Here is a 9,136-nt window from a genome sequence, read left to right as displayed (position 1 = left end):
AGGGACGACCCTCGTCCTACAGAGCCCGACACTCCGTAACCTCGCGGAGTCAGGAACGCTGTCGGGGGCGTGCCAGGCTGGGTTTTGAGAGATGCATAGGAGTTTTCCGGGCTGACACTGAGTGTGCTGGAAAAAGATGTTTCCCAAGGAGAAGAAAGAGCAAGTTCTGTGGGTGAAAAAAAGAAATGGCAATAGAGCGGGAGGGAGGGAGAGAAGAGGTGGGGTGAGGCACAGAGGCGGAGCCCAGGCTCCCCGCCTGGGGGAGGAGGGGCCCCGGCCGCCTCAGCGGGGAAGGCCACGGAGCAGCCTCCGTTCTTGAGCTTTTACAGTGTCGCCTTAGAATATTGCCTGACTCCTGAATGTGGGCACCCCCCGACATTGTGCCCCAGGAAATGCCTCACTCTATTCCCAGCCTGGAAGAGAGGTTCAGGTCCAGGGGCCCCGGGAGACACCCCAAGCACCAAAGGGACAAGCCAAGGAGCCCTGACATCATCTGAAACCCCCCGGCCCCCCACCCTAGCCTGCAGAACTGACCTCTGGGTTGCGGGCAAAAGGTCACGGGCACCTCAGCGAGCAGTGTGCGGGCAGAGGGCTGCTGTGCCCACGTCATGACGCCGGGCAGCCGTCGGGGGCCGCGGCGCGGGCCGGAGGTCTAGACCTCGGTCAGCCTCCTTCGGAGAGAAGGTCGTGGGAGCCCAGGCGGACGCCCGCCGACCCACCCACCTGGCCCAGAGGGAGGCAGAGCTCAGGCTGGGGGGGAGGTGGGGTCTGGGCTCCGCCGCGCCCGCGTGACACCCCTTCCCCAGCCCCACCCCACCCTCACCCCATCCCCGCGCCCGCCCACAGGAGGGCTGCCCAGGAGGCCTGGACGGGAGCTCAGAGCGCCTCGGCCTGGACTTGGAGGCCCTGCAGGGGGGCGCGTACCTCCGGGACCTTGGCCTGGCGCCGCCTCCCCTCAGCCAGCCCGGGGAAACCGAGGCCCGCAGCGTACCCAGAAAAGAAGCCGGAGGCGATTCCGTTTTCTCCGGGGAGACAAGCCCCCAGCACCTGCTTCGGAGGTGCAGCTGGGAGAGGTCGCGGAGCTGCTCGGGGAGCTGCTGCAGGTCAGAGCCGGCCCGGGGCAGGTGGGCCGGAGGGGCGGGGTGAGCGGCTTCGCGCAGGGGCCTCTGCGCCGCACACTCGCCGCCCACCCAGCGCCGGCCTAGACGCGCAGCCGGCTCACGTGAAGGCCCAGCCGCACGGTGCTGAAGCTCGGACGTCTGCCAGGCTCCGCACAGCCGGCAGCGGCAGCCCAGGCCCCGGAGGGGTGCCCTAACCCCCCAGCCCCGTCGTTTCCCCACTAGCAGTCCTGTCTAAATGGGGCAGCCTGTGCTGCAAACAGGTGCCCCACCCCCTCAGCCACGTGCCCCAACAACCTCCTGCCGCTGCACGAGCCGGGCAATCCCTGCGCCCTGCCCACACCTCCCCGCCCCAGAAGCCCCCGCACGCCTCTCCCAACCCCCCGGCGCAGGAGGCCCCGACTCCCCCGTTTCCCACCAGGCTCAGCCTCGATGCCGCCGCCGCGGGCGAGGGGTCCTGTCTCCCTCGGACACTGGCCAGCCTCACTCTGAACCTGCCAGAGGCAGGCCCGCAGACCTGGACCCGCCAGTGTCTTCCTGGGGAAGGGAGCCCAGCAGATCACCCAGGCAAGGTGGGTGCGAGCGCGGCCACCCCGACCCGGCACAGCCTGGGGCCAGAGCCCGGGCTGTGCGTGGACAGGACCCCAGTCCTGGCGGGGGGACCGCGGCAGCAGGGCCGCCCCGGCGTCCCCTGGCCGGGACTCTGTGTCCCTGAGGCCGGGAGGCTCCTCGCTGCGGTGGCCACGGCAGGGGGCGCTGGCCCACAGTGCCACGAGGGGCTGGGGCCCCGGGGAGACCCCAGCGCCCCGGCAGCTCCCTGTGTGGTCAGAGCTGCTGTGCGGGCGCGGCCCACGCCGAGCTTCTGGCTCGAGCTGGACTCCTGCCAGGCTCCGGGCTGTGCCCGGGGCATCTCTGCCCAGCCACGGCCCCCCGGACATTCCTGACCACAGCCGAGCCCGCAGCTCCGAGCCAGGGGTCTGGCCTCCGGCTGGGGCAGTGTGGGGGGCCGGGGAGACTCAAGCCTCGGCCGCGCGCAGCTCCCCGCCTGGGCCCGCAGGGCTGGCTGGGCCCGCCAGGACAGCCGCCCGCCGTCCACCTCACTGAGGAACTTGCCCGCAGGAAGGCGACAGCCCTGAGAAACTAGTGAGGTCGCAGTCGGTTCCCGCGTCCTTCGAGGAGGTCAGCACCCCCAAGGTTGCCCTGGCTGTGGGCGCGCACGCCCCGGTTGTTCAAGGTACCCTGAGTCCAGCGTTGCCTCGCTCAAAGCAGAGGGTGGGGTTCTGCTGGGGGGCCCCGGGGGGGACGGGCGCTGCGGGTGGGGGCGCTGGCCCGGCAGGTGGCCCGCAGGGGCAGGCGGAGGGCGGCCCCAGCACCTGCCGCCAGGTGCCCACGACGCCACGGCGACCCACGCCCGGGGGCTCTCTTCTCTCGGGGACGCCGTCTCTTCTCTCGCGCTTGCTCTGGGTCCTGGAACCGGGCCTCGCGTGTCCCTGGCGCCACACAGACCCGCGGTCTGGACCCTCTCTACCCTTGCGGGCAAGTGTCCCGCGCCGCCCTTCTCTGGAGGGTGGCGCGTCTCCTCAGGGCCCAGCGCTTCCTCGGCTGGGCGTGTGAAGCACCTGGCGCAGCTCGAGGGCCCGCGGTGGGGCGCCCCATCCGACTGCCTCCGGGCCTCCCCTCCCCCAGCGTGGCAAGCCCTGCCACGGGGGCGCGGCTGTGCAGCCCAGAGCGCCTCACCCTGCCCGCGCTGCTTCCAGGCCCGGAGCCCCTGGTGCTGGAGTGCGTGGAGCGGGACCACGGGGAGCCACACCGCGTGTGAGTGTCTGCCTGGGGCCGCGGGCGCCGCTGGGGAAGCGGGTGTGGCGGCGGCACGCTGGCAGTGGGTCCCCCCGTCCGCCCCACCGCGCTGCTCTCCCCCTGCACACCGTCTTCTCCCGAGAGCCTCAGGCCCCTCGGGAAGGGTCTCGGCCGGGAGCAGGGCAGGCGCGCTCGGGGCTTTCGGGGACGCGGCAACTGCAGGCTGTTCTCACCCCCACCCTAGGCTGATTGTCCAGCAGGTGCTGCAAGAACTTCGACAGTACCATGGGTAAGTGGGGGCGGGCGGGTGGAGACCGGAGGGGGCCCTGGGTGAGGAGAGGACAGGCGTGGCCCCACGCATGGGGAATCGGGCGACGCAGGACAGGGCGCGGCGGCGGCGGGCGGGGGCCCTCGCCCACCAGCTGCCTCTGTGCCCGCGGGGCACCTGCAGCAAGCCGGCTGCCCTCGGCCTCCCACCAGGGCTGCGCCCCCTGCTGGGGAGCAGAGCACCCGCACCACGCACGGGGGCACGCCGGCGGGGAGCCCCGGGCCGTGGGGAGCAGGAGGGGAGGGCACCCCGGAAGCAAGGGCGAGCTGCTCACCCGGGTCTGCCCCTCTGGTCCTGCGGCAGCGCCCGGCAGAGGGCTCATTTGTCCGCCAGCCCCGGAGGAGCCCACTCGGACCTCACGTGGTTTGAGTTCCTGTCCGAGTAAGTACCCAGAGCTGGGGGGCAGGGGGCGTTTGCCAGTGGCTGCCCATGGCTGGCCCTGAGCCGGACGGCCAGTGGGCTGTCGAAGCCTCCTCCGACGTCCCGGGAAGGCAAAGGAAGGCTTCCTGGAGGAGGCGGCAGCTTAGGCTGGAACTGAAGGCGGCGTGGGGGCCTGCCCGTGTGCGGCCCTGAGGGTGGGGAGCTCCCTTCGGCCGTCAAGGCCTGGGGATGCAGCGGGGCGGCCGGAGGCCAGAAGTCGGGGAGTCGGCCGGAGACGCGGCGCCCGGCGGACAAGGAGCGAATCCTTCACCCGAAAAGGTGCCTGGCCTCGGGCGCAGCCGCTCCCTAGAGACGGCGGCGGGCAGCCGGGTCTGTGGAGGACCAGAGGCCACATGAGAATCTGACTCCAGGGCGCGCGTCTGCCAGGCCGGCTGTGCCTGGCACCCATGTCCGCTAAGCGCGGGCGTGCAGGGAGCCAGGACTGGGGCCGGGAGCTGCTTGGGTGCGGCAGGGAGGGCCGGGCGGACAGAGGGCGGGAGGATCTCGCAGCAGAGCGGCGGGGTGCGCCAGCTGGACACTGGGGAGGGGGCCGAGCGGAGGTGGGCAGCGTCCAGGCGCCCTCCCGCCCAGGGCCCCCATGCCGAGGCCACGGCCTTCCCCCTGCAGCCTCAGCCGCTCGGGCACTTGGCAGACATCGTAGTTTGCGGGGTGAATGAGCCAGAGAGGGCGGGGCGCGGGTGGGGGTGTCCAGAAGGGGAGCAGGGCAAGGGCCCACCGGCGGACTCCAGACCCACGCCCGCCTCTCCCGTCCTCAACCCTCAGGAGCGAAGACGGGCCCGGCCGGAGCGAGCGCGGCAGCGACAGGGGGGCCGGGGTGAAGCGCAGACTCAGCTACCTCCGCAGCCGCGTCACCAAGCAGCGAGAGAAGGTCAGGGGCAGTTCCTGGGCGCGGCCGGAGCCCCTGCGGCTGGGCAGCGCCAGCGGCGGAGCGTGCTGAAGCCGTCCCTCCACACAGGGCAAGAGCGCGGTGCCGGGGAAGGACCGGGCCCCGGAGGCCCGGGACCGGAAGGAGTGTGCCGCCGGGCACCAGCTGCTGTGCGGGAGCCTCCCCGGCCGACCCAGCTGCCCCCTGTGCGGCCAGTGCTTCCTGGACTCCGGTAAGTCCTCGGCGGCCTTGAACCTGCTCCTGTCGCCCTCTGCTCTTCACCCCTCCTGCGCCCCTGGCCAAGCACAGGGCGGCCGAGCAGGGGCGGGGTCCCTCGGGGCGCCGGAACTCCGGTTTTCTTTTGCAGATGTGTTTGTTTATGCACACAAGAGCTGGGGTGCAGGGTGAGGGGACCCCGCAGAGGCAGAGTGGGGGCAGAACAGGCAGATCACTGATGCGCCGCTGAGGGGCAGCGGGGAGACGGGGTCCTGCCGCGCCCGGGTCCCTCCTGGCCGGGGCTCGCGCTGCGCGGCTGCGGGCTGCTTCACGGTGCTGCGCTCTAACCTGTTGCGCCGAGACGCGTCTTGAGGACTCGAGTTCAGTCACTGCGAGAATCCTCTGGTCTGATCTGGATTTGGGGGTGTCTCCGTGGGATAGGGCTGCTGACGGGCGGGCGGGGGGCTCCAGCAGCAGAAATGGACTTCGCCGTCTGGATAAGTCTGGGGCCCGGGGTTGACGGGCAGGAGGCGCTGGGAGGCTCCGTCGCGGTGGGGCTCTCCTGGCTCCGGCCGCAGCTCGGGCTCTGGCCACAGGACGGTGCCTCGGGCTGCAGTTCCGCAGCACCGTCCTGTGCCGTCTGGGTGAGCTGTCCCCTTCCAGGAGGACACCCGTTCCATGGCCCCAGGGGCCTGCCACAGGACCACTCCCCTGGCATCCCGCCCGCAACAGCCCGGCCCCGTGGTACCGGGCTACGTCTGCAGCGCGCAGACGTGGCCCCGCGGCAGCTCCGCAGGAGCACGGCAAGGCCCTGCCTCGGGGACCAGCGCCGGGCCTGCGGGCTGCGGCCGCCGAGTGACTGGCCATTTTGCATTTAGGATGTTGCCGATTTGAAAGTGGGTCCCGGTGTGCGGGTGGAGAGGAAGCAGCAAGGGCAGGTCAGGAGAGGGGGTGCGGCTGGCAGCTCGCTGCAGCCTGCAGGCCTCGCCGCTCGGCTCATGCGGCTCCTGCAGGGGGCCCCCAGCCCAGCCGCGGCTTGGGGGTTCCCGCCCCAGCCAGTTCCCCAGCCAGCTGGTGCCAGTCCAGCTCGACTCTGGCTCTCTGTGCAGAGACGGTGCCAGACCCCAAAGGCCAGGGGCTCAGCCCCACCTGAAGGCCGGTAGCAGCTGAGCCCAGCTGCGGACTGGCGGCTGCTTGGCCGGCTCCTTACGTCCACTGACTCGCTGGCGCAGCGCACGCAGCTCAGAACACTTTGCTTACTAGATCGCTGGTCTTTACAAAAGGACAAAACTGACGGTCAGTCAGAGGACGAGGCACAGGGGCAGGTGAGGACGGGGCCGGGCACCCCCGCGCCCCGGCACACTCCTCTCCCCGACCTCCCTGTGCTCGCCACACAGAAGCTGCCTGAACCCCACCCTCTGGGGTCCTACCGAGGCTGCCTGCCCGGCCCAGTGTTCCGTGCATCGGCCACCGGCCATGGACGCGGCGTCCAGCCTGCCCCAAGCAGCTGCAGGCTGGGGTGGGTCTAGAGTGCAGCCTGTCAGTACATGCCCGGCTCCCGGGAAGCCAGCCCCGTCCTCAGGCCGCAGGGGCTGCCCGAACGTCACCCCCTGGGCAGAACTAAGAAAACGCCTCTACCCTCTTATCACTTCGGGAATTTCCAGTGCGGTGGACGGCTGTGCCCTAGCAGGGACGGAAAGACCGAACACGCGGTTGCCGTCACCTGCAGATGTGCACCTGGTCACGGCGGCGCACCCCGCCCGGGGAGCTGCTGCTACCTGGGGCCGGGTCCCAGGGCTGTGGAGCGCCAGGGCGCCGGGGTGTGGAACAGCACCCCGCTGGCCTCCGGGAGCACCCCTCCGGGCAATCACGAAGCCAAACATGGCTCCGGCAGAGGCAGCGAGCGCCACAGCCCCAGCCAGCAGCAGGCAGCTCAGGGCCACGCGGCAGCTTTTGCTCTTCTTTCCCCCGGCTCCACGGGGGTGCGTGGGCCTTCTCCCCTGTGCGTGAGGCACCCTGGTGACTGCCGCTCCGGAGGGAGGCGCCGGCTCATCGCAGCTGAGCATCTTCTAACCCCATGTCTCCACTCAGGGCCACACGAGCGGGGGCGCCACGCTGCAGAGTAAGGGGCGCCCCACGGGCGCCCGCCTCCTAGTGACAGCAAGCAGACAGGGACGCCAGGAGGGTGGTCGGAATTCTGTGGAGGAAAGTGGAGCGGGGCGGGCCAGGAGGTGATGGGGCCCTGCTGGCGGGGGTGACAGCAAGCGTCCTCCCAGTTATAACGCCCAAGCGGCGTGCCGGGCCTGCACGGCCACCCCCACTGCGGGGCACCGCTCCCGGTCACGGGTCGGGGAAGGCTCGAGCAGGAGGCGGGAGGCAGTTTAAATAAAAGGATGCGTGAGGCAGTGTCCCTGGGCAGGGCGGCCTGGCCCCGCCGGCCACCGTGGAAGGCCACGGGCTCCGATGCGCCAACACCCTCTGCAATCGCAGGCGCAGGACGACAGGCCGGCCGCCTTCCTGCGCGGCCCGAGCACCGCTCCCCGGGCGCTCTCACGCTTTCCCTCGGCCCCGGCCTCTGAGACCGGCGCGTGTCGCCTGCCACGGGCAGGCAGCCCGGGCCCGGGGGACAGTGCCGGGCGGGGTGGCAGCGTCAGGACGGGGCGCAGAGCCTGAGCCGCGGGCAGCAGCCTGCGTCACGTCGTGCCGTGGGATTTTCGTACCGGTGAGCTGTGTGCCCTGCGACGGCTGCGTCTCCGAGCTCAGAGCTGCCAGAGTGGAGTGGCGGTGTGCCAGGCGTGGCGTGGCGTGGCGGGCACCGGGCCGGGCCGCTGAGCGGCCACTCCTGGCCGTCCTGTTCTGCCTTTCAGCTGGGAGCCCTTGAGGCCTGGCCCTGCCTACCCCACCGCTTCCTGCCGCTCGGTCACCCGGGCCCCGCAAGGCCCCCGAGGTCTCGGGCTGCCCGCGTCACCCGTGCCCCCACCCGGTGCTGCCCTGGGCGCCCGGGGCCACCTCACTCCTACTCACCTTCCCGGCCAGGGGCTCGCCCGCCCTCGGCTGCCACATCTGTGTCCTAAAGAACCGTCCAAGCGGTTGCCCGTCCGAGGGCTCCTTTACCCCTCTGGAGGTGTTTTTGGTTGTCACAAGCAGGGTGCTCCTTGGTGTTTTTTTTTTTTTTTTAAGATTTATTTATTTGTGCATACAGAACTGGGGTACAGGCCAGAGGCTCAGGGGCGGTGAGAGGCTTCACCAGAGACAGAGTGGGGAGCAGAACAGGCGGATCGACAAAGTCCACTGCTGAGGGGAGCAGCGGGCGGGTCAGGAGAGGTCTGCCGCGCCCTGTGGTCACCTCCGGGGCAGGCGGGAATCGAACTCATGCGGAAGCAGCTTTAGATTCTCAGTGCTGTGCTTTAACCCGCTGCGCCCCCAGGGAGGGCCCCTTGGTGTTTTCTGAGGCCGGGGTGTTGCTCAACCTCGGGATCGCAGAGCAACCCCTGGGAGCTCAGAGCGAGAAACCCCACACTGCGTCCCGCGCTGCAGCAGCGTCCCTCGCCCGGGGTCAGGACTCCCTGTGAGCAGAATGGCGGCTACATAAAGGAAGACAGGGTTGCCTCTCCCTCACGCCCGTCTCCTTGAGAAGGTGGGTCTGTGCTTGGGGGAGAACTGTGCCCACCTGCAGGGATTCTGTACCCCAGGTGGCAGGGAATACAGGCATGCCATTTCGGCAGCTCCCACCGTCTTTGGAGCGAAGTCCAGTAGCCGTGGCAGTTCAGAGGGTGGAAGGTTTACTGACCCGCTGAGACCTCACAGGTACCTGAGGCAGGGCTTGTGAGCTGAGGTGGAGCGCGGTGTCTGGGGTGTCTGCTGAGGCATGCCTCACACTTCTGGAAGCTCCAGCCTCTGCATATGCTCCCCCTTTTGACCATGAAGGCTGGACTTAGGCTGAAGGCAGGTCACCTGGGGACGCCGCCCCGTTTCTGAATAAGGGTTGTCAGCCACCCATAGCGTGTCTTTTAAAGTGAGTTTGGCACGTGGAGATCTTGGCCTGGTGGAATGTTTGGTGCGAAGGGCTCCGCTCCTCCCCTGGTCATGAGGGGACCTTGATTGGGCACGCAGCCCCGGGCCTGGGCTATCTGATGGCCACTGAGGGGGTGCTGGTGTGGGGGAAGCATCTGCGATGCCCCTGGCAGGTGCTTCAGGGGATGTTTATAATCCGGGTTTCTGGGCACTGATATATTTCTGGGCCTGAAACCTGTTGAGGTATCTGGTGGCTCCTGCCTGGTACTTTGGGATATTTGGCATGTTCTTAGATTCTGAATGTTATTAGTTTTGGGGTATTCAACTGAGCTAGGCAGGGGGGTCTGACCATTTCTC

At 69.4% G+C, this 9,136-nt stretch overlaps 1 protein-coding gene across 1 annotated transcript in view; it reads left to right on the top strand.

The window, feature by feature from the left end:
• LOC105854056 overlaps positions 1 to 7,438 on the top strand; it is a 41,922-nt gene extending 34,484 nt beyond the window's left edge. Inside the window, exons 3-13 of the mRNA XM_012729455.1 lie at positions 847 to 1,103; positions 1,540 to 1,690; positions 2,238 to 2,352; positions 2,876 to 2,933; positions 3,160 to 3,204; positions 3,547 to 3,624; positions 4,447 to 4,552; positions 4,640 to 4,781; positions 5,429 to 5,573; positions 6,495 to 6,747; positions 7,256 to 7,438. Of these exons, the coding sequence (XP_012584909.1) occupies positions 847 to 1,103; positions 1,540 to 1,690; positions 2,238 to 2,352; positions 2,876 to 2,933; positions 3,160 to 3,204; positions 3,547 to 3,624; positions 4,447 to 4,552; positions 4,640 to 4,781; positions 5,429 to 5,573; positions 6,495 to 6,747; positions 7,256 to 7,438 (1,533 nt within the window). The remainder of the gene's footprint in view (positions 1 to 846; positions 1,104 to 1,539; positions 1,691 to 2,237; positions 2,353 to 2,875; positions 2,934 to 3,159; positions 3,205 to 3,546; positions 3,625 to 4,446; positions 4,553 to 4,639; positions 4,782 to 5,428; positions 5,574 to 6,494; positions 6,748 to 7,255) is intronic.
• The last annotated feature ends 1,698 nt before the right edge of the window (positions 7,439 to 9,136 follow it).

Source organism: Condylura cristata, unplaced genomic scaffold (genome assembly GCF_000260355.1).
Source record: "Condylura cristata isolate star-nosed mole 26May11 unplaced genomic scaffold, ConCri1.0 scaffold00025, whole genome shotgun sequence".
Classification (NCBI taxonomy): Eukaryota; Metazoa; Chordata; class Mammalia; order Eulipotyphla; family Talpidae; genus Condylura; species Condylura cristata.
Note: the sequence above shows the minus strand (reverse complement) of the source record. Positions and strands in the feature narration are given on the sequence as shown.